At 39.1% G+C, this 25381-nt stretch overlaps 1 protein-coding gene across 2 annotated transcripts in view; it reads right to left on the reverse strand.

Annotated features, from left to right (window-relative positions):
* The window catches only part of EFNA5 (ephrin A5), a 205926-nt gene extending 183765 nt beyond the window's left edge, over window positions 1-22161 (reverse strand). For both annotated transcript variants that reach the window (XM_041395887.1, XM_041395886.1), the window contains exon 1: window positions 22020-22161. In XM_041395887.1, coding sequence (XP_041251821.1) covers window positions 22020-22144 — 125 coding nt within the window. In that variant the 5' untranslated portion in view covers window positions 22145-22161. The remainder of the gene's footprint in view (window positions 1-22019) is intronic.
* Window positions 22162-25381: the final 3220 nt, after the last annotated feature.

Genomic DNA, 25381 nt, shown 5'->3' on the forward strand with positions numbered 1-25381 from the left:
AGCCAAGAGAGAAAAGAAAGGGGGGCTGGTGGGGGGGGGAGGGCAACGGGGGGGGGGAAAGGAGGAAAAAAAAGAGGGGGAAAAAAGGCCCGCAAGCTCTCTTTGCACCACTGATCTGTTGTTTAGGGAAGCTATCTGCCCATACACAGGCCCTTAGCCATCTGGGCCATGAAGAGCCCCCAATCCCAGCACTGAATGGTAATTGTCTCAGAGAGCACCCTCACAGGCATTTCAGGCAGTGGGGCTTATTAAAATCCTGAAGGGCAGTAATCCCTGAATGCCACTAAAAAGATCTCCAGCTGCTACCATTTATGAAGTGGGCTTGACAAGAAAGAGAAAAGGAGAGGAGCTGGGGGGAGGGAGAGAGGGAGGGAAAGGAAAAGAATTTAGAAGAGGCAAGCTATCCAAACAGGGCCCCCATCAGGAGAGTCACATTTTATCAGCTTAGGCTTTCTTGCCTCAGTTCCCAAAGGTATCTCCATCCAAAACTACATTATGTCTTCCTTTTACTTGCTCCTGGCAGGGTGTGGGGGGAACATATAATGAATGTATGCTTATAAAAGGTCTATAATGAGGTAGGAAAAAGAAGGAAGGCAGGCAGGTGAGGAAGCCAGAAGCAGAACTGAGGTCTGCATTTTCCCAGGTGGTATGAAGAAAATGCCTAGATGTGAAAGCATTCAAAAATCGTTCTCTCGTATGTGTGTATCTCTACCTCAGTAATTCTGGAAAGGTCTTTTCATCTCATTAGGTTAAGCTGATTAATAAAAATTCAGCAGTTTGCCCAATGCTTCTTCAGAAGTGGTGAAGCAAGTTGAAAGATGCAGGCGGAAGGTTTTTGTGTTTGAGACAATAAGTGGGGTGATTTCTTAAATCCTTCACTGTCATCCTCCATTAGAGATAAATAGACACCTTGGCTCAGATTCTTCAAACAAACACTATGTTGCTACACTTCTTTATTTTCTATTAACCTTCATGAAAAGCTTTAACCCTTCCAAAGAGCGGGGATTTTTGTGTGTGTTTTACAATTCACCAAGTAAGTGGAAGCTTTCTCTCATTTCAGCAATTATTTAGACAAGCGGTAGAAAAGGCACTCTTGAACACCTATGTCAAATACAGAGGCTATGGAAAACAAAGAATATGAGCTGGCCAACTGTTGTATTTTAGTAAAAAAATGTACTCAAAACTGAAGGTGAATGTGCAATTTACATATCTTCAAAAACTGCTATAATTTGAATAGGGTTTTAAAAATATTCTAGCAACCAGACTTTTAAAATTCTGCATTAATAAAGTTGAAAGCCTACGAATTAATGTAATTCATAAACTAAAGCCCTAAGGATAAAATGACACATCTGTTTGCTAGCAGAAATTTATAAATTTTGCATTTTGAAGCATTATATTTGCAAAATCCATTTCTGAAAATTAGTATTTTATCCAAGCATGTCAGAGGCTGACTGCTCAAGTAAAAAATCAGATTGAAAAATCAAACCATTTCTATTTCCTGACAGAGCCCATTATAAATTTTAAAATTCTTATCGTTATTGTTATTATTTTAAACTTAAAATTAAAAAATTTAAGTTTCTTTAAACTATTTTATGCACAAACATCAAAATATATAAACAAGTACATATAAAACTAGCCCTTCAGAATTTCATAATGTTTTAAAACACTGCAATGTCACCATACTTTAGAGGTGCCAGATCACACAGGCACTTAAATGACCTGTTCAAAGTATTTAAACAGATGCTGACCAGAATTTCTTGACATTTTTTTAAAAATGTGACCAATTAGTTTAAATACCATGCATAAGTGTACACATATATGCGTCTGTATCACCTTTTTTATTCTCCATTAAGGCAGAGTGATAGACCAGATATCATGAATCTTATCTACTGAAACTTGTACAGATCATTGTAAAACATGCCAATTTTAATATTCCATTAAAGGCAGAGTAACTGCAGCTTTTAAAGAGAATCCTTGTGTCAGATCAGCAAGTATGCCATCTAGCACTTAAAAGTATGATTTAGGCTTGTACCCAACATGCACAGAGATAAAACAACCATTTTCGTGTTCTGTTTACAAAAATGACACAGAAATAGGCTCTTTTGAACTTTTAGTTCAGGTAAGAGATTATAAGTTACAATGGAGACCTTCAGAACCCTGTTAGGTTCATACTTTATTATGTCCTTTTGGTACAACCATTCTAATACATCACAGCAGGTTAAGTAATTATGCAAAACAAAACACCACCCCATGCTTGTTGTGGACTCTAGAGAAGCAGATATTAATGCTTCAAAAAGAACCTCCATTGATGCATCCTAAATTTTTCTGGCTGTAAAATCCAAATTACAATATTGAAACTGTTATATTAAATGAGAAACAAGGAAGTAAGGGATACACACAAATGTGAAGAATAAGGAAAAATAGAAGGAAAATTACTTAGACATAACAGCTTGGCAACAACTGTTTTTATTTAATTAATTACTAGAAATATGAAATACACATTCAGGACATATATCCATATCATCAATGTGGGCAAAAGAGCAATTCCAATAACCCTTCCCAAGAATAAGGAAGAATATACACCTGTATATTGTCCAGAATTTCATGTCCTGAAATATACCAATGAAACCCAGTACTGAACTGCCAAGAAATAAAATATTTTGTCCACTTACAGTACCATTGTTTGCTATTGTTTCTGACAAATCAAGCTAAGTTAAGCTTAGCTACTCTAAGCCTCATTCTTACATTTCTCATTACTCACAAATGAAGAAATCAATGCAGAATCTGCATTGATTCAATGCAGAAAAACATAAAATTCAACTCCTCTCTAACACAGGGGCAAAGACACAGTAACTGTGTTCAGTTCGGAGGTTGTATACATCCCTGACTCATCTATCCAAATAAAGGAACTAGCTGGGCACAAACACTGTGCCCTGGGACAACAGCAATGTACCATTTTTTGTGACTTCAGTTAATTCACTGAACGGACAAATTTCCGTAAGAAACAGGCTGCACCAAAAAAAAAAAAAAAAAAACCAAAACAAAAAAAACCCCAAAAAAAAAAAAAAAAAAAAAAAAAAAAAAAAAAAAAAAAAAAAAAAAAAAAAAAAAACAGGAAACTCTTTAACAGTGAAGGTGAACTGCAAATCAACACCTGCACAGATGATGATGGGATTTTTTCCTTTGTTCTCCAAAAAAGATCTTTTCCAGTGTGAAAGGTGTGAACTGTTACCAGAGCACGAGGCAATGTAACTTATCCATTGCTTCAGTCCTCGTGGAGATGGAGACACTTCTAACAGGTCTTTCTACAAATTTCTGCTCTTTGCAAACTCCTACTATAAATAAAACACTCTTGAGAACATTTTTTGAGAAACAGCACACCTCCCAGCCCTTACAGCATTTCAACCAAGGTCCTTTTAAGAAAACTCTGAGAGAATTAGATTTCTAATAATTTATAAAATTATATAATTATTAAAATTATGTAATTATAAAAACATTGCAATAAATTCATTCTATATTGTAGTAACATATGCCCATTATAAAATTTTGTTATTACAAAATAGGAAAAGTAAATTCAGAACTTCTAAGAGAAACAGTGGGCATGACTGGTGTATGAAAGAGAGTATTTTGCAATAATACGGTACAGTTACTGTATTTATCTGAAATTCAGATAAATGTTTGCAGAATACTAGAATAAAAAATTATGAAGAAAACAAATGCAACTCAGTGTGCAACAGTAAGTAACAATAACTATCTGTTTTAAACTGAGTTCTGCTAGGATGGGAAAACAGCTGGTTAGAAGAGAAGCATAAAAAATAATGTTGCATTATGGAGCTTTGGGGCAAATGCAGCATTGCAGAGACAAAAAAAAGTAAGACTCGTAAGCTTTCTAGAAAACTCATGGTTACAGTTGAAAATTCAGCTAGAGTAGTGAGGGAACAGTTTTGATTTTTTCTTTTTGGCATGAGGCTGAAAAAACATCACATGAGTACATTTGATCGGTCATGCTATTTTAGTGAGTGTCAGTCAATTCACAAATTAACGTCATTGACAATAGTTAATTTGGTAAATACTAAGAAACCATATGTACTTTTCCAAGTTTAACAATAAACAATTCCAAAATGCAAACATTTTATGCTCTGTTCTGATTGCTGCAAAAGAAGCAACTCTGAATTTTCCTGTCTGTAAAGTATCAATCATAGTATAAAATTGTTGTGGTAGTTGTGGAAGTGAGGCATAAACCCAAATGAGAACATTATTTAAAAAAAAAAAACAAAACAAAACAAAACAAACAACAACAACAAACCCAAAAAAAAGAAAAACAAAAAAAAAAACAACACCCAACCAAAACATAAAATAAAAGCAGCCCAGACAAGGGCCTTACTTGTTTCCTAATACGGGCTGTATTGGACGTCAACTTTGCATTTGAGCCATACACAAAAATTCTTTTTAAAACTAGAAAAGAAGATGTAAATTTATTAAGTGTTTAAACTACTGATTCAAAATAACATAGATTTCCTGCAAGAAAAAACAATCATAAAGCTTCCTCTTTATATATAACTACAAATGCCCTCAACCATGCATTTCTGCATTCCAAATAGATACAGGATCCTGAACAGGATCTGACTATAATATAATCTTTACATAGCATATAATATTTACATAGGGTATGCTTCTCATTAGTGGGAAAAGGAGAAAAATGTTCGTGATGGGGTGATGATACAATACTTCAACCAGATTTTATACCTCCAAGTATTCTAGGCAATTCTAGAATTCTAGGCAAAAATAAACCAATTTCTAATAAATTCTGGTAAACTAAAATTTCAATCACATCGTTCCAGTGCAGTTTACAATAATGTGTCACCTGCCTATCAAAAGTCATCTTTTCTTACTTTGAAATAGTACTGCTCTCCATCAACTTGAAAAATGGTGCTTCTGCTAGCTTTAAAGCACTGAACTTCAAGTTTCTCATCAACAGTATTTTTTACTTTCAGTAATTCCCATCCTTGTCTCAACCTCTTCTACCCAACCCATGGAGACTGAGTTTCTTCCTGTTACAGTGCTGCTAGACTGTGCAAGCAAAACACAGTGCAGATTCATTGTTATTAGCACACTGTCAAGCACTTCTCCTTCTTAGATAAAGGACTAGTGCAGTAACAAGACAATCCTATTCCCATCTGAGGTGAAGTAAACAGAATTTGCTTTTATACAGATCCTTTCATATTCAAAATATCCCAATATGCTTTACAATAATGAGATAGATACACTGTCATTTCTGTAGTCTGAAACGCAGAGGGCAAGGCTTTGTCTTGCAAGCTGGAATAAAAGGAGGTCATGGGTCCTTTGAAGTTTCCTTACATCATCTAGACTGAAAGACAGGATGGAACAGAGAACATAACTGAGGCAAAACAGAAAGGGAGGAGGGCAGGTGACCATTGTGAAATGTGTGAGACATCTCTTCCATCATATTTAAGGAGCACTAATCCAGAAGCAAAAATTAATCAGCAGGGATTTTTTTTTTTTTTTTAAGACTGGCAGCAGGTACAATGATAACGCTATTTTTTTCTTTGAAGGCTCTTCTTGGGCAGGAAGGGAGGAGGGAGGGAGGAAACCTAGCAAGATGAATTCCACTTTCATGACACCACATCAGGGATCTATATGCACACAGAGATTCAGTTCAGGTGAATGTGATGTAGTAGGCTGTACTACCCGCCCACTCAACCTAAGTACTTAGCCAATAAGGAGGTGAAATATCCCGGCAAACAAGAATTTTGAGGGAACTTAGGTAAAAAATCTTATAAGGAAAACAGAACGGGGACAGGAAAGTACAAACAGATCAGAGAGCTCCCCACTCATCTTAAAGAAAGGATCCCATCACCACCTGGCACTGGCTGGCAGAAGCTTCTCCAATGAGGATGGACTGGCCAAGGAAAGCACAACAATTTTCAGCCTGTGTTTATTGCCAAGCTTCAAATGAATTAATAAGAAGTGGTAGCCTAATTAAACTACATCCTCTGCATTTTGCCTCTCTTCTGTACAGCCAAGCAACAGCTATGTGGAACAGAACAGCAGTGGTTAAACTCTCCCAAATACTTCATCCACCACTGCTTTGATTAGAGCCTCAAACTGTGAGGCAGCAAGAGCTGCCCAATAATCCACCTTTATTGCTTACTTGTTCACAAAGGATTGCAGAGTCTTTGGGAGGAACCATCCCTTAAAGGAAAAAGTTTGTACCTCTTCTCCACATCCCACCTAAATGATATGAAGGCTATGTTCATCTAGCACCTTACAAGAAGGAGGATGGTTTTGGGCACTCCACCTCTGCAAAGCTTTATGCAAACTACATAAAATCTTTGTTCCTTTTCTGTTGGATGCTTCCCTTCCCTGAGCATTGAGCAGTTACGCCTTCAGCTGTGCTCACTGTTCAATTTCCCCCACTGCCTTTCTTCTTCTCCTAACACTTGCATACTTTAGCCTTGGCTATGGAGTACTGACTAAGAAGGAACAATAGGCCCCTTTCAATTCTTCAGAGTGAGCTTTGAGCAAGGCTCTGCTCAGGGACCCAATCAATATTTACTGCAGTTTCAAGCCACCATTTCATGGCTCCTTCCAGGCAGAACACACTAGACCTGGTAATATTCGCACAAGGGGGAAATTAAAGGGATAAACAGATCACAAAGAAAAGTATTTTTTTCTTGGAAATACTCATGGTCACAGAACAAAAAGAAAAAAAGGAAAAGGGAAGGGGGCAAGAAAGATAAAAGGACACCCTACGATACAACAACTTCTGCTTGAAGAGTAATCGGCCACTTATAATTAGGAAAGCAGTTCTTCCCCTAAAGCTGATAAGCAAAGTTTGACAATCACACATCAGGTAGCTACTATCACAGTAGTAGCAAACCCAGTAGGTTAGCAAATCCATTTAAAGTGATGCAAGCAAAGAAGTTTGCAAAGAAAGCTCACCTCATTAGCTATATAAAGCACTCATCCTCTTTGCAACACCTAGGTCATGGCATGACATCAAACCACAGCATGACCATAGATAATAGCAATGCATCCTTTTCCACAGATACAAGATCCTGAAGTTCAAAAATCATATGTAAGAAACACACTTTCAGCTTATCAAGTGTACAAAGACAGAAAAAAAGGTTAAGAACTGTCTTTTATCACATTAAGGACGCAAGTTACATGGATACTTCGTAAGTAATGATAGTACAATTGAATGTTTTTAAATAAACTTTTTTTCCCTAAAATTCCAGGATTATTTTTCGTTTTGTATTGCATTCACACTTCTGTAGAAGTATTCACCGAGAATACTAGGTGAATACAGTTTCTAGAAGTTGGCAGAAAAAAACCCCAACAAAATCAAAAGACATGCCATGGCAGAAAACCGAGGTTGCAATTTAGACAATTTCCCCTCCTTCTTCATTAGTTTCTCCTCTTACAATCCACATAGTACAAAAAAAAACACCTCACAAAAACTGTATTTCTGACAGTAAAATACAACTGGACTGACAATCATAATTTACCTGTTCAAACTGAAAGGCAGCTATATGATTTTTTGTTTAGAGTGGCTGGAGTCCTGTCTCAACATGCTCTCCCATGTTAGATTCCACTGAAAGTTTTGAGTCAAAGAAACTGACAAGCGACTGTTAAAGCAAGAAAAATTACAGCTTTAGCCTCAGATGTGTCAGGATCTTTGGAAAAAAAACAAAACATTTTATGTCAGCCTTGTTGATAAAGGGCATCAACAGCAGAACATCTTTCCACCATGCATGTTCAATTTTCTGACGCATGAAGTTTTGATTGTTCAAGCTGCTTCATTGGAGAATTCTTCATTATCATCATAGCATTTGATTTTAAAAATTTGCCAATGTCAGATGGAATTTCCAATGCCACTCCTCTCACTTTAAGGAACTGCAGGAAAGCTTGTAAGTATGGAAGTATAAAAAGACAGTAAAGCTAAAGGAAATCACAAACACACCTACAACACATGTAAGACTCCAGAGTAAATAAGAAATCTTTGTTTATGAAACAGAGTTCAAAATAATAAAGTTATAAAGCTTCCAAGTCTCAAATAAGTACAGCACTTTTGTACTATATTTAAATGTCTCTTACCCATCTTTTAAATTATCTTCTACTAACCTCATATGCATGTGAAGATTTTAATCAATACATGGATAAATAAATTTTACAAAATAAATATGTAAGTAACCATGCTCAAAATTGTAGTTTTGATGAGGAGTAAACATTCAGTAAACAACAACCAAAATAAAAGGTAAAATCAGTGGGCTTTGCAAAAGTGGTAAATGAAAAACACAGGGTAAAAAGTTTTATAGACCTTTAATTATGTTCTATTCTTCAGAACATCTCAGGATTACCAGAATAAAAGAATGAGGCATAGTGAAGTACTGTCAACTGAACACTGGCTACATACTTCATTCCCTTCTATTACTGCAACTTAAAATAAAAGAACACTCAGTAAACTCAATGGGAATTTCATGCAAATACAGCACAGCATCTTGTCAGAGTATGTTACCATGCCATTTGACAGTTGCTGAACTTCATGCAAGTAGTATTTGTGTAAACAATGTTCTTTCCTCTGATATATTATTTAAATAAAAGCATTACTTCACTGATGCCAACTACAGGAGCTGGGAGCACAGGAAATGTTCATCCTAAAACCTATGAAATTATCTTGAGAAATTAGTTAATTAATTAAATTGAGAAATCTTCCTTCTCAAAAATGGGAGTGTTTCTCAGACCAAAACCAGTAACAAATCTATCCCTACCAGGAATCAAGCAACAGTACTAGTGTCTAGAACATTCATCTGAAAACCACAGAACCTTTTCACCTGGGTACACCATGTACTTTTGGAACATAAGACACTACCAGGACTCATTTTGTCTCAGACATATCCATTACATGGTGGAAAGTAGACAATATTTTGTCTTAAGCATAGGACTAAATCCAAAGGAAAACTGTTAATTCAAGAAGACTGGGTTAAACCAACCTGATATTCAGCCTAATCTAAAAATTAAGTCTTGTATGCATCCACTATACTAGCATTATGAAGTAAACAAGCATGCAAACAGAAAGAAGAAGCAATTATTCCTCTGTCATCATTAAAAAAAACAAGTACATAAATCCTAATTGGGCACTGCAATGATCTGATTCACTCAGAAAAGTTAAAAAGGCAAAATTGCTTTCATCAGTAACAATACATTACCTCCAAACTCCACACCTAAAATTAAGTGCTTAGGAAAGGCTTCCAAATGCTGTGTTCTAAGGAAGGCCATTGTATGAGCACTAAATCAAGACAGCTAGTATGGAAAATGGAAAATGGAGATTTCTTTTTACAGTAAGCTATAAAATGCAGTTCAGTCAGACACAAGATCTGAGAAAGTAATAATAAAGTAATGCTGTAAATCACTAAAAAAACTTTTTTTTTGAAGTTAACTATCCTGCTTTGGAGTAGAAGCACTGAATATGGAGACTCTCCTCCTAAAGTGTTCTTTGCAAGTAAGTTTCATATAATTGAGATACAGAGAAAGGGTTTGCTTGGAATTTGAACGCAGTGAATAGCCATGACATAGTGAGATGCAAATATGATCTACCTCTGTAATTAATTTTCCTTCTTCACCCACTCTGTCACTTGTCATGATAATGTGACTCTTAACCTTAATGAGAAATTTCATTCCACCTTGATTTAAGATACTGCAAATAACAACATTCTTTTTATTTTGGTTTTATTTAAACAAAGAATCTCTTTTACACTCAAAACTCTCAACCCTTCTGCTAATGAACCATCTACAACAGAGATTTTTAGAGACTGATTTATATGTCATGTTTTCAAGTGAGGATTGTGCTAGTATGTGTAATACAAAATGATTGTGCTCTGCAGCAACTGTTCTTACTTTTTTTTTAAAGGTAGTTTGTCTGAAGACCTTTTAGGATTCAAGTTCCTCAATAAAATTGTGTATTCATTCCTTTACAACATTTGTGAATTAACACAAAAAATTATTAAACATTCACAGGACACTTTTGAGATGTAATTTAAAAATGAACACATAAAATTTTCCCAGATTTCCAGAAACTTTGCAGGCAACACCCTACAAATACAAAGTATTAAATTGGGCCCAGTGTCTTGAAACAGGATCTACCATCTCAGAGACAACAAAACACAATCAAATTTCATACATGAATGATGGTTACAGTTTAATAACCTGTAAAATTCTAAAAATTAGAATTGGAATTTTTTACAAGAGCCTATTTTACCAAAAATAAGTTTATTTCATCAATATGTATCAAATTTAACAAGGGCCATATTTCCTTCAAGATGTATCTTCATCTCATGCTCTGTCTCATAGTTACTAGATAAGAGCAAGTCCACTGGAAACCAAGAAAAATGTAATACTCCATTAAATGAAAATGCATAAGAATAATTGCCTTCTCAGCAATCCCAAACTACAGGGACATACCACACAACAGGAATAACTACTCATCATTTTGGTAAACAGGTAATAAATTACATGGTTTATACATTAAAGATTTTATATTTACAAGAAGTAACATTCTCCAGAGAGCTCTCTTATTCTAAGAAGGCTATTATTCTAATTTCTAGAAAACAGGGACTTCTTTCCTGAATACAGTGGTTTAGTAATTTCAGTGAGGAAATCATTCTATCCTATTTGGGCATTCACAAGATCCACTCATTTTTTAAGGAGTACTGCATATACTACTTTGGAAAACACAAAACACAAAACACAAGTATCCCAGTGGTGTACTACTATATCTGATTTATTTTACCTTCATGATCTTAAATTATTTTTTCTTTGCCACATACCAAACCATACTACACTATATAGGGCATTCAACATCTCAAAGTTCCATTAATGTCTATCTGCTAATCTCATATAGTAAGCCAATTCTCACTTTTTAAACGGCTGACAGCAAAACTACTCATTCAACCAGGTTTGCTTTTACCCTCTTCCATTCACGAAGTTGGACATCCCAACTCTGCAAAAACTGGTCAAAAATTTTTAGGCTAGAACTTATATGAACCCAACCAGATAAAGACCCACAGGGTTCTTCAGTCCCATGGCTGTGCTCCCTCACTAGCTTTGATTCGTGCAGATTGCACAGCCTCACCAAAATTGACAAGCCTAACTACTGAACCTCATATTCAGGAGAACTATACCATAAAATCATCAATACAGGATCTAAATCAATTCCCATCCAAAGCAGTTAAAGAATCTTTTTATGTTAATAAATTGGATAAGAATACCTCCAAAAATACTGCAATGAAAATTGAACAATAGTTAGTGTATTTAAAAAAAAAAAAAAAAAATCACACCTTGCAGTGTCTATCAAGGCATACAGTGCAAAAAAACAGACTTAAATTCCTCATTACTACCATCAGCTCCTACTGACTTCTTCTACTTTTAAAAATGAGGGTGTGTATTTAAACAATTTTCCTTAATTTTAAGGGACCACTTTTTGGAAGGTATTTAAGAAAAAACATGTGCAAATAGCTGAAATAAAATCTAGGACAATAAGGCACCAAGCAGTCTTAAAAATCCCTTAAAATGGCTGCTGCAGCTCTTGGCACCTAAATATATTCAAAATTCTGGTATTGAGGATACATTCTTTTTAAATCAGTGGCCTAAAAAATTCTTAAATAAATGGTTCATTTTAAAAGCTTCAAAAAAATTAGTAAGTATTAGTGTGAAGGCACAACTTCACTCTTTCAATGCCTTTAAGAACAGTGTTTAAGACAATTCACATAGCAACTATGCATTTATGCTTACATTTGGAAATGTGTGTGCAAGGATAAACGGAACAAGCACACATTTCACTCAAGTCAGGACTGCAGTACAAAAAAAAATCTTATCTTGATTTCACTTAGATGAACCACAGACTATGGGCTGGAAACATAAAAACACATGAGCATGCAAACTAGCTGCTTTCACTCAGTTTTTTTCTAATCCAGTTTACAGTGCAAGGCACAAGCAAAAGCATACAAAAGATGATTCCCACCTATTTAATAAATGCAGACAAATACGGGCCTTGATTGCAGCAATTTTATTGGAAAGCTCTGTTCACCAGGAAGTGTGCAAGACAGAACAAGAGAAAGGCAAATGTGACTCAAAAGCAAAGGGAAAAGTGTATGCAACTTGGGCCTAAGTGAAGGGACAAACATAACCTCAGAACTAAAATCTTTGGAATAAAGAATAATAATCTTCCAAGTAAATATGACTTCACTAGCACTGAATTTCCCCAAGTGGGCATTGTGAGCACATAAATAAATAAATAAATAAATAAATAAATAAATAAATATTAGGCACACACTTCCCATGTTCTTTGCCCCCAAAAGCAGAACTGACAATGGTGACAACAGAGTGTGTAATTAGTTTTTATTGTTCCCCTGACAGCCATAGCTCTGAAAGGACCCTTTGCCTTTTCCATTGCAAATGTTATGGAAAAACACACTAATGACAGGCATTTAATTATGGGCACAGCGACCATGATGGGAGCTGTGCCAGAAGTGATTGGCAGCTTTGGAAATCAGATATCCACAGCAATGGTTCTTTTTCTATCATACCTTTTAATCCAGATTAGTGAAGCTAGAAGTTTTTTGAAACATCTTTTCTAAGGCCTTGGTTGTTGTCTAGAGATATTAATTACCACAAAAAGACAGAAACTGACAGAAAAAATCAACATCTTTAATTTATTTTGATAATAGTATTAAGTTTTTTGAAAGAGGTCTGTGCACTGACAATGCCATCAACCTAAAAGAATTCCTCACTGACTCCAGCACATACTTAACTTTTTTTAAAATTATACATAGCTAGAAACAAAGAGATGCTATGCCCTCTCAACATATCTTTATTCAGTATTTAAAATAAACTGTTCCACATTCATCTGTAGTTGCTGAGGTGCTTTTTCACCTGATTAATTTGCAATTGGGAGACACACTGTTTAGCAGCTTTTGTATCCCTATTATTTCTTTTAGTATGGCACAAAAACAATCCTTTTTGGGAGCACCAGTATTTGTAATGTACCCCACTTAGTGATGGATCACTAATTTTTAATAAACTAAGGCCCATGAGAACTACAAAATTATGTAAAAGTGTGTTGGAGCAGTAACTGTAAACAAACAAATAAATAAATAAATACATGGGCCAGGGCTAAGAGCTGTCACAGCTACATAAAATATTAGGTCTTTTCCGACTATACATGGGAAGCCTATCCAAGAGATCACACATAATGTTAAGACATTGGTCTGAATTGGCTTTTAACTGCTTGATCCAAATCTCTACCTTTACCTTTAAAAAGCGACTAGCTAATGTGGATGCACAATTTCCTTGAAGAATGAATCTGAATGTTCCTTCACGGTTTCTCATCCCTCCCCCATAACCAGATGAATGAAATTACTCTGCGAAGCAGATTTCTCTGAAGAATGACCACACAATTCTGGACCAAACGATTCTAAGTCTATGTAGCAGTCACAAATCCCTGGCTAAGCCTAACAAAGCAACATTATTCCAAAGTGGTAAGTTTGGGAATATAAAAGTGAAGCTGTCTGGCTCTAAAGTGATAACTTACAAATAGCTGCAGAATCACAGTTGGCTGTCCATCCCCCATCCAGCTGGCTCTCATATCAGTGACTTCAAAAATGCAGTTTGCCATTATGGTGGCTTAAGGCACTTTGTGTGCCAGTGGAATGACCATGCTGTGTGTGCGTGTCAGAAGGTCAATACTTTCAAATTCCAAAGTCTCTCTTTATTTCCTTCTTTTCTGGAAACAATAGGAAAGAGAGCAGGATTGATAGCTCCTACTTTGTTAACTTCTGCTCACCAAATGCCCTGCCTGTATGAATACATAACTATTTTTTGAAAAATCTGATTAGACATCAAATAAAGCGGGAGGGGTTGCAGGGGGGAGAACCACAACCATCAAACAAAAATTCAGTGCAGCTGTTTTTTCTGCTCATTAACAGCATTAATTGCTAAATTTTCTTGCAACAACTTTTAACAATTGCAGGAAACCAAACATCTTTAAAGCTGCTAGAAGTCCTCACCTAATGCTGATGAATTGGCATTAAAGACTGACAACTGTACTACAAAGATCATAATTAAAATTAGTAGTAAGTAAAAGAAAATACTTGCTTTTTCTGTCTCCTCACAAAAAAACCTGTATTTGATCTATACAGCATTACAAATCCAACAAAATACTAGACATTAAGAGAATTGGATGATTTTTTTTTGTTTACTTTTGATTAAAAGAGTTAGAATGTATTCAGCTCCAATTTCAAAGACACAGGCTGAGAAAAGATACGCAAATTTACAAATCTGAAACAAATTCAAAGTAAAAATTAAAACAAAAAATCCTACGTACAGTAATACCATTATAATAATAACAATATTTATATATTTCTTAGCAAGTCCCTGTCTGACAAGATAATATGATTTTTATGTCTGTAAAGAGAAGGAAATTCTTTTGAATTGTAACACAAATATGAAAAATACTACTTTGAAATCCACAAAACCAAAAAAGGTAGTGCTTCATTGCTATCCACCAGGGAACATCTGCAGTACTCAACTACAACTGATGAACAACTCACACTATATGAACATGCCTGCTACTGCCAGTATCCACCCCCAAGCAAGAAAAACTAAGTAAATTCAGGAAGGAAGTATTGTATTATTTTAATGAATAAAGAAGGTCAATGCTCCATAGCAAATATTAATTATGGCACAATATATATTCTGTCAAAACATGCATCCTTTTAAATGTCATGAGTCCAAATTTTATCTTTCAGAATGAAGCAAGTATGTTTTAGCAGAGGGTGACCAGCATCAAAGTAAATGTATCTCATACTCTTTTTTTCTTTTGCCTCACCTGATGATTCATAAACAAATAATTTCTTCTCTACACACTGCACCATTTCATCACTACAAACAAAACCTAAAGATGGTGCCTATCAAGTAAGAAGGTTCTTCAAAAGTCTGATGAAAACAAACAAAGTTACTCAGTGATAAAAGTAAAATAAGATTTTTTTTTTACTGCAGATACTACTGTTGAACAGTTTAATATGCTGATCTAATGATGGATAAGAAAATGAACATGAAAAATAACTTACAGGCTTTGCAAGTCTAAGGTCCTTTTCCATGCAGTATGTCAGCATGGATAGGAAAATTCTTCTGCTAGATTATAATGCAAATGACAATAAGAATTTTAATTTTCAATTAAAAATTGCAGAACCTTAAGAATTTGCTTTAATTGGTACTAGCAATTCAAACAGATCTTGCTAATTAACAGGACACTTGTGCATCTTCTCGTTAGCTGATTTTTCTTTTGACAGCATTTTTACTGGTCATGCATTTAAACAGAAAAATGTTTATGTTTTGCGTACCAGTTAACAGAATATGGACACCAAAATAGATTTCTACATTTTGCAGCAGTCTAAAATAAATTCATTTCCTTCATAAAATTACAATCTAACATGTATTTTCATCAACCTGTCAACAGGAGAACATGAAGAATGTTTCCCCAGATTAAATACATATATACATCTATATATTTGGGCGTATTTTTCTTTTACTATATTTTTCTGACATTCTGTGGTGGAGAAATACAATCTCAATCCTCGCAGAACCGTGGGGTTTTTCTCACATATTTATTTTCATATACTTCATTTTAATTCAAATTATTTTCTAAAATGTATGGAAATAGGAATTTGTGCTTTTGTAAGGTAAAAATGTAGGCTTAGTTTCCTAAAAAACAGGATTGCAGATACCTATACATGTTTGCACATTGTAAAATAATACGCACCATTTTAAATGAGCTCAACCATAATCTAGCTTGGAGAGACTACAATAAAAGGGAGAGTGCAAAAATGCAAGGAAGACTCCCAATGCATGAATGATTCTGTTCTTTCATTCAGCTGTGCTGAAGTACCTTACAGTATGGCTTACCCATAACAACTGTAATACCATCAGAATGCAATTGCAGTAACTTATCTGTTTACTTCAAACCAAATGTTTTCATTTCATTATGTTGGTGTGCTGCTGACTGACTAAATTTTGAGCACAAGTGCAACAAAAACTTAAACAAAACAGGGCCCTTTATTCTCAAAAGTGAATTAGATCATTCAGAAACACTGGCATATTATATTAATCATGAGACTAAAGATTTTTTTTAAACAATGCTCAGAACTGAGTAGCAGAGCAAAGAATATTTGTTGGAAGAAAATCACAGATCTAAAATACTTCTAATTGCATTGAAAAAAAAAATATTGAAAAACAGTAACCCAAAGCAATGGAGGCATATCTCAAAGGCATGGACAAACTACTGTTTACTCATTTCACCAGGAAAGGTTGCATCTTTTCTTAGCATCTTCTCTCAGCTGTTCCCAGGGACCAACCTGCTTTATGTGTTTCTCTTGGTAGTCTAGAATTTCAGCAATGCTGCAGTCCTCCACCCAGCAACAGACTGGTGCTGGAAGAAGAAGTCACAAGACACTCAAATAAGCTAGGAGAGCTCTCAAAGCACACTCATGTAATTCTTCTCTGTTTCATTTTACATTGCAGTGCCCGAGTGCTGGCTTATCTACCTGCCCACCTACTGACCCGGGAACTACCAGCGTGTGAAGAAACAGCCAACTGGGAAGATGGCCAAGAACTAAAACACAGAACCTACAAATAATTCTCTTATTACCGCTTTGAACTTTAACACAAAATGCCTTAGCTGGAAGATCAGACCTGGAAATTTGATGGAAATTCCATTCATTTTCTAAACACTAAAGACTTCAATTTAAAAAAATCATTTTCAGATTTTTTTCCCCCTCACACAATATTCATGTGTGAGGGAAAAAAACTGTACACCACATACGCACCTAAAGACACACTTCAATGCATACATACACACATATGTGTATATATGCGTAAGTATATGTATACAAACATTGAAATATATATATATTCTCATTACATATGCCATATACATTACGTATGCCTATCCATATGAACGTAATACTCCTGAAGGACTAATTGCATCCATTCATATTTTCAGCCCAGCATGAAGCTGGTAGATTGCTGAGATCACAGCAACAGGGGACAGAAAGAAAGGCTCATCTTTATCTGCCCCTCTCAAAAAAGCATATAGGGCTAGAAGAAAGAATGCAATGAAGTGTCCTGACTATGCACTCAAAAAAGATTTTATAAGAAGCATTTCATGAAGATCAGGTACCACTTAACAAGGAGCCTTTCATACAAGGGTGGAGGCCAGAGAAACTATTGTTCTTTGTGCAGTTTTTCCATAGAAGCTTTCAAGCTGTTTCAAACACCCACTTTTAAAATAAGCACGAACGTTCTTCTGGAGACACAAGGTGTTAATGAAACCATTAAAAGCAGAGAAAGTAGGTGTAAAGAATTGACAGCTCTACTACTGATCTTTTAATTACAAGGAACCAGTCAGAGATTTCTTCAGCTCTCAGAGCAAGCTCCTGGATAAAATGCTGTCAAAATGCAAGCTATGCTATTTCAAAATAGGTTTATATATATATATAAATATATATATATATATTTACAAGGACGTGTATGTATACCCCAAGTACTTAGGCTCCTATGCTTCCCTTGACATATGAAACTTATACGTAACACCAACATTAAAGTAAGCACTTTGACTTTACCCTTCTTCATCCACAACTTAAAGTTTTCCTAACGTGTAGCTGCTTTCTTCCTACTCCAGCCATTTCTGCATGGCTTCCCTCAACTCTGTACATAGGCAGAACTATATCTATATAGAAAAAAAAAAAAAAAAAAAAAAAAAAAAACAAAAAAAAAAACCCCCCCCCCCACATCCCCCAACCCACCAGCCACATGACCTCAGCACATACAATTAACATGCTATGGTGAAATCCACAAACATGTAACAGATGGCAAAACACTCAGACATCCATCCTAGTCCATGAGTATGCTCCAAGTGTCAGGTGTGCATGAGTTGCCACATCCAGAGCTTCTCAAAACTAAATCTGTATTTGGCTGGCCCAGGGAGACACTTAAGCACACATCTATCCACCCACACAACTGCAGCAGAATTTAGGTGTGTAAGGACTGAGTTCAAAGAAGCAAGATGCTTTTGTGAAACAGTTCCTAAATTCTCAGCTACAAAATCCACATAGGCTGAGAAATCCAGGTGGTGAAATTCTGATCTATGCATAGAATTGTCAAAAGTATCCACTCATTTTTCCCCAAATATGTATCTTAAAAAAACCAACCTCTACCTACGCTGACCAAATTCTGGTATCCTGTTTAACTATATGCAATCACCAGCTGAAGTTGAAATTATTCTTCAATACCTAAATTCTCTATTTACCATCTGATTTCCTGATTTTATCCACATAAATACACAAAGAGAAAATATATCAGCATCCTATGTCTTTACAATAATTATTCTATGGATTTGGTGTACCATTTTCTTTTATAAAATGCAGCCAAATCCAGTAATACTCCTAATAAAAATATTTGCTTTTGTGAAACTAGAAGCTATGGCCTCTATGTATTTTTAACCATCGTGAAACTAACTAACAATTTATGAAGGTACATAATGTGACACTAAAACAACTTACATGGAAATATATAAAGAGAAACCACAATCTTAAAGCATAATCCTGGCAAGCAGAAAAATGTAGCAACAATTAAAACAAGTAGTTCAGCTTGAACTGTGGCAAGATTAAAAACAGTAGTAGGCATGACGCAGGTAGACCGTTTCAAAATTTGGCCCTGGTACACTACGTTCAGTCTGAATTCTAATTAAAAGGACACTACCAATCAAGATTAAATTAATATGCTCCATTCCAAAACTGAGCATTATATTCAGAATAATATTCCCTGATGATAACCGTTCGCAGTCCCATATAAAAAAAACATATATGCAAAGAGTGCTGAAAGACTAATGCACTTTAAGGTGGCAGTTAGAATTTGTGTTTACATAATTCTAAGCCTACATAAATAAGCAAATAAATCACATTTTTGAGCTTACTTGAGGATTCATTTCCAATAAAAAAAAAAAAAGTACTAAAAAAGTTATTTTATTTATACTTCAGAATTTTAATACCTAAGCATGTTTTCACGTGGAATTGAACTACAACATTTATAGAAGGTGTAAGCTGATAATTAAATATGAAAGAATAGTAAAGCATGGCAATTCTTTAAACATTTCCAAGAACTGACTTTGACTCTGTAAAATTAAAAAACTTTGTTACTTGTACATGCTGACAGTAATGACCATACACTTTCTGACTGTTTTAGCAGAACTTCGACAACTAACCAAGGAATGTAATATGAATTTTTCTAATAGACTCTCATGATTTTTTATTTACCAAACACTGTTCACACCAGGTGGGTCACTCAACAATTTGCTAACGTGTCTTTCAATGAGAATGAAATCTTTACATATTTCCGCAAATTGCTGGAGTCTAATACTTATAAAAATTAAACCATCAAAACTGAAGGAAGGACAATCATTATCAAATTCTTCAAAGTTTAAATGAAATCTTAGAGTGCCTTTATCATTATTAAGATGATCAATATTTCAATTTTTTAAGGAATTAATTACTTCTATTAATTAGTTCTATTAGTTCTATTTATTCTAAATTCAGTTTGTAAATTCTGAATAAATACAATAAAGAAGAAAGCTAAATCACAATGGTAGTATTCGTGTTTATAGAATGACAGTATATTTTGTCCTCTAATTTCAAATAGTTATCACCAAGTAAGCATCTCTACTTACTTCTAACATGTGTTCATCTCCTGAGTCTGCCTCCCGATGAAGATAAATTACTGCAAACTTATTCCTGCAACACTGTTAAATGCTCTAAGAATTTTGATATCCAAAGACAATTTTGCCTTCAGCTCAGGTTCTGATGAAACAAATTCAAAAGAGAAGTGCTTTCTTTTCTTTGTGTCTCTCCCACCTACCATTCAGGTGTTTGCCTGTTTTTCTGTAATGCTCGTGGTACTTAAAAAGCACACAAAAACTGGCACACTGTATAAAACAAAGGAGAGTTGCATCTGCACCCTGCTCCTTCTCATATTTTTAACTCACAAATAAAAATGGCGTGTCCATACAGATACATCCATTGTGAGAGAGCAATATTTTAAGACAAGAAATGTTTGGTTTTAAAACAGAAGGTTTAGAAACATCTTAAAATTAACTCTTCCTCTACTGTTTGGAAGAATAGCAAAACTAAGTTTTCTTTGCAGTGTGCTGATGCTTATGTTGGATTAATAAGAGTAGTATAGTATTAATATATGACTTAACTTACTTGAATCCTTATAATTCAGTGTAATGCCCATTAACTAGGTAAGGTTTGTACCTTCTACTGTCTTTACCTACGTACAGTTAAGATGATCTAACATAAGACAATAGAAGTGAAAAATCTTGAATCTAAGGCTAATTTTGAAGTATTTTAACTGTTATGCTAGCAATGTATGCATCTAGTCACACCTATTTCCTTCAGTGATCCTCCTTTCGCCCAGTGGGATTTGAGAATATAACTTCTTTTTTTTTTTCCCTAGCAGTTACATTTCATTTTGCATAACAACAGAAACAAAAATTCTGTTTGTTTGAGGCAAGCAATTTTTGGGGACATATGTTTTCTGATGGGTGATGTGAACAGCAACTTTTCATCTTATTTACTCTGAGCAGTCTTTTTCAAGCAACACATGTAGAAAAAGGAAAATGTAGAGAGAGGCATTTCAAATCACAGATGCTCATCATATCCAAACATGATTGTTTCTATTTCAGGTTTTTTGGGTCAATTATTTATTGCTGAGGCGTTGAGATCGGGAGCACAGTAATAAACTGCGGGACAGACTAGCTAACCCTGGGCACTTGAAAATTCTGCCCGTTAACTTCTGCATCTCCTATTTTAAACCTACTCTGGAATACTGAGCAGTGGAGTTTTCTGCAGGCAACAGAGATCTATTAAAAAACATGACCTGTGACAAAAATCAATGTGCTAATCTCAAGCCAAACAGCAGTATCAGAGGCATAAAAAAGAGATAACGTAAGATAAAACGTCCTCAAATTTACTTAGACTAGCCTGACAGGTTTACCAAAAAAAAAAAGCCTGCCACGGGCACTTTGACAAGGCAAAAATATTTAACACCCAGATGACTTTTCACCTAAACACATGGATACCAGCTGGAGGAAGACTGAAATTTTCTGATGCTGAACATGAGAGAAAACTCCAGAAAAAAAAAGCCAAAAACAATTAAATGAAACCTCCCTTTCAAGAGCTGAACTGCACTCAGAGCCTGGTGCTAGGAACCCTCCGACGCCAGGAGAGCGGGGCGACTGCTCCAGCACCACTCGGCCCCGACTGCGGGGACTCCGACAATGCGCCGTCGTCCTGTGTCCGGCGTACGGGCAGACCCCGGCCCGGGACGCTTACCCATCTCGCTTCCTCACCTCCAGCCCGCCCGGGTGAGCCCCCGCCGGGCGGGCTGCGCAGGGCATGGCCGCGCAAAGCCGCCCCTGACAACCACCCCACCCGCGGTGCGCGGAGCTCTCGCCGAGGACACAGAGCCCGGCCTGGGGCCGGCTCCCTGCTACCGGCGGCCACCACGCCCGTCAAAGGAACCCTTCAGGGCACCACGGGGGGACCGCTGCCTGTGGCCCTCATCACTCCCGAGGTCCCGGAGCAGGGTTGGCAGCAGACACGGGCTGCCCCGCGGCGAGGGGCGCCCATGTCCCCCGTCGGGAGCGCATTCATCCGACTCCTGCGGGCCGGCGGCCCCCGATCCCGGGGAAGCCTTGGAGGGAAGGGGGAAAATCACCCCCGCCACCCGCCGCACCGTAGGTGGCTGCAGCCCTGAACCTCCGTAAAAGAAAAGTTTTCGTCTCTTTCTTGCAGTCGGTCTCTCGACATGTCTCCGGCGCCGGAGCGCCACTGTGTGCCCGCCCGCCGATCCCCTGCCCGGTGCGCGCCCGCGGCCGCCCCGCGTACCTGGGGTTGGAGCTGTTCCAGTACACGGCGTAGCGGTCGGCCACCGCCTTGGCGCCGGGCTCCTGTCCGCGCACGCACACCCACAGCGCCGCGGCCGCCAGCAGCAGCATCTCCACGTGCAGCATCGCGCCCGGCCGGCAGTGCGGCGAGGCGGGATGCGGGAAAAATAAAGAAAAGGGAAAGAAACGGGGGGGGGCGAGGGGGGGGAATCGGAGGAGAAGGCAGGCAGAACCGAGCCGGGGCACGGGAGTTCTGGGGTGAATTAATAAAAAGTGCGGAGACGGTGGGCTCGTGCTGCGCCGCAGCGAGCTGAGGGCGCCTAGCCCCACGGACGAGCAGCAGGCGGGGAGGGCGATCCGCGGCCCCTCAAGAAGCCGCACCCCGGCAGGGGGTGGTGGGGACCGAGACAGATGGCGGCGGCAAGCGGCGAGCAGTTCTCATTCACCTGGAATTCCGCACGAAGCCCACGGCACGACATACACCGGCCCGCCGGCGCGGCGGGCGGGCGAGAGCAGCCTTTCCTCCGCCCCTTGCGAGCGGCCCCAGCGGCGCTGACGGCCGGAGTGAGCGGGGATGGAAGGAACGAACGGGCGGGAGACGAGGGAGAGGAGCGGGGAGGAGGAGAAGGAGATCTTTCCCCTGGAGGCCCCGGGGGTCCTGGCAATATATTAAAGGCCTCCGGCTGGTAGCGGGAGGAGAAGCACCCGCAGATGTCAAAGCACAAAGTTTGTGTCTTCCTTTCTGGCTCTCCGCTCCCCGCAAATGAGCAACAAACAAAAACAGGGGGGAAAAATACCAAAAACGGGGGGGGGAGGNNCATGTCTCTTTGGGGGGGGAAGGGGGGGGGGGGGAAGAAGCAAAAGCCCTGAGGAGTTTGCTCGCTGCGCTGACGGAGTTGAGAAGCCTGTTCTGCAGCACGGAGTGTTTTGGAGGAGACTTTGTGGAGTGGTTTACTTGTCCTTCCTGTTCCTGGGCGGTGGATGCACCAAGGACTGAGCAACGGCGAAGAAAAAAAAAAAAAAAAAAAAAAAAAAAGGCGGGGGGGGGTGGAGGGAAAAAAAGAACGGCCAATCCAAGAAATACAGCGGCGTGGAAACCAAGGAGATGAACGTTAAAAAAAAAATGTTTTATGAGAGGGCGTGGGGAAAAGCAAAATCTCGGAGAAGTGCAAAATCAAGCCTGCAAACTCCTCTGATGATACTGGTCTTGGCTGGCTTCTCCTGCTCGGGAAACGAATGGAGCGATACGGCGAGGTGCGGAAATCTGATTCAGCCTCCTGGAGCCTCTCTGAGATAAAGCAGGGTCCAATCCCGTGAACATCAACTTCTGCGGAAGGACAAAACAGGTTGAAGGATCAGGGAGGAGGTGAGAGTAAAAGAATCCACCCCTCAGATGATTACATAGGGAGATCGAAAAAAAAACCAACCACCCCAGATCTTCTCGGTGTTGCCCAACAGCTGCTCCCCTTTTCTCTCTGAAGCAGCAGCAAGAGCAGCAAGGAAAAATATACTACGCCAGCAGGCAAATAAATAAACTTGAATGCAGCGGCAGGCAGGGAGGGATCGTAAAGAGCGACGAGGATTGGAGAGGCAAAAGTCGGTTTTGAAAAAAAAAAATGCTTTAAGGGAGGAAAAAAAATCTTTAAACAGTCACGCCCCCTTTTGCAATGACCGGTCCCTTCACTGCGTGTAAATCCGACATCAGCAACCTGGAAAAGCTAGGAGCCTGGCGTGCTGAGCTGTCTCTGTGCATGCGTATGTGCGACAGGCCGCCTCAGGGATGCATACGCGGTATAGCGAGGTACGCACGCACACACAGACACAGACATGGACACAGACAGACACACACACACATACACAGAGCACGCATACATACATGCACACGCCAGGGTGCGATCTGGCTGGCGCCGGTGTGCGTGAGGGATGAAGACGAGGAGGAGGTGCAGGCAGCCAGCTCGAAACACGGGCGCTGCTGCTTGATCATGTGGGATTTTTGCATGCAGTTTACTTTGGAAAGGGGGGGATTTGCCGCCGCAGCCAGTCAGGACGTAGCCTGCCGTTTGCTTATAGTAGAGTAGATTCCCTTTTTTTTTTTTTTTTTTTTTTTTTTTTTTTTTTTTTTTCACCTCGACCTGATTGGCTTGCAACACGAGAAGGGAGGCGTCGTCCTGAGCTTCTCCTCCTCCATGCCAAAAAAAATACCCAACCCCACCTTCTGGAAACCTGACTAATTGAATTTCTAAGAACTCGGATTGGTTCCTGTGCAGTCCTACTGCTAAAGGTAACCGTTTCATGGCCGGATGCTGCGACACGCATTGCGCTGGACACGCGTGTGGACGAGTTTCCGCCTGCCACGAAAAACAGTGTGCCGAGAAATTCCATCGAAACAGCAAACTCCCCGCGTTCCCCCGCGGCGGGACTCGGCACCTACGCCCCGGGCCACACAGCGCGGCACAGCGGGACTCGGCGAGGCGCGGGCGGACCTTCCGCAGCCGCGGAGCGGGCTCCGCTCCGCCACCCGCCGCCGCCGACACCCCGACGCCGGCGGCGGGGCATGGTGGGCGCCGGGCCGACGTTCTGCTGCCAAATGCCCACGGGTGCGGGAGGGAGCGGCGCGGCGCGGGCAGGTGAGCGGCCCCCGCGGGCGGGCCGGGACCGGAGCCTCCTCCCGCAGCTCCCACCCGCCGGCGTTGCCACGGTGACGGCGGCCAGCGCCGCGGCCGTCCCGTCCCATCCCCTCCCGTTCCGTGCCTGCCCCGGCCCGGCCCGCGGGGCCGCTCCCGCCGCAGGCGCAGCTCATTCGGAAGCGCCCCGACTCCCCCCAGTGGCGCGGCGGCGCAGCGAGGGCGGAGCGGCGGCCGCATCCTGCGCGGTGTTCGGCTCTGCCACTCAACTGCTCGGTGGGCTGCTAAGTTCCCTGTGGTTTTCCTCAGCATGAAGAAGGGCACTGCGGGTTATTCTTCACCCATCGCATCATCCAAGCTGCCCGCGATTCCCGCTCTTCGCCCTCCGCTCTGAAGTCACTGAAGCGACGGAGCATGGGCTGAAGTTAAAAAGAAACAATCAAACCCCTTGGGTTGATTTTTAAAAATTTTTGGGTTATATTTTTGGTTTGGGGGATGGGGTTTGTTTGTTCGTTTGTTTGCTTTGTTTTTACCGAGGTATTTTACGATTTTCAGAGCTTTACTATTAAAAGCTTAAAAACTTGTCGCCCCATGTTCTTTCTCCAGCCTAGTTTATAGTGTGTTGATATCTGTAGATTAGTGTTAGTAGCGTACAAAGTACATCAGCCAAGTAAATGACCCAGATATGACAGGCACCATAAACTCAAACTCTCTACATTTCTTTTCATTATAAGAATCC

Source organism: Onychostruthus taczanowskii, unplaced genomic scaffold (genome assembly GCF_017590055.1).
Source record: "Onychostruthus taczanowskii isolate IOZ18803 unplaced genomic scaffold, ASM1759005v1 scaffold120, whole genome shotgun sequence".
NCBI lineage: Eukaryota > Metazoa > Chordata > Aves > Passeriformes > Passeridae > Onychostruthus > Onychostruthus taczanowskii.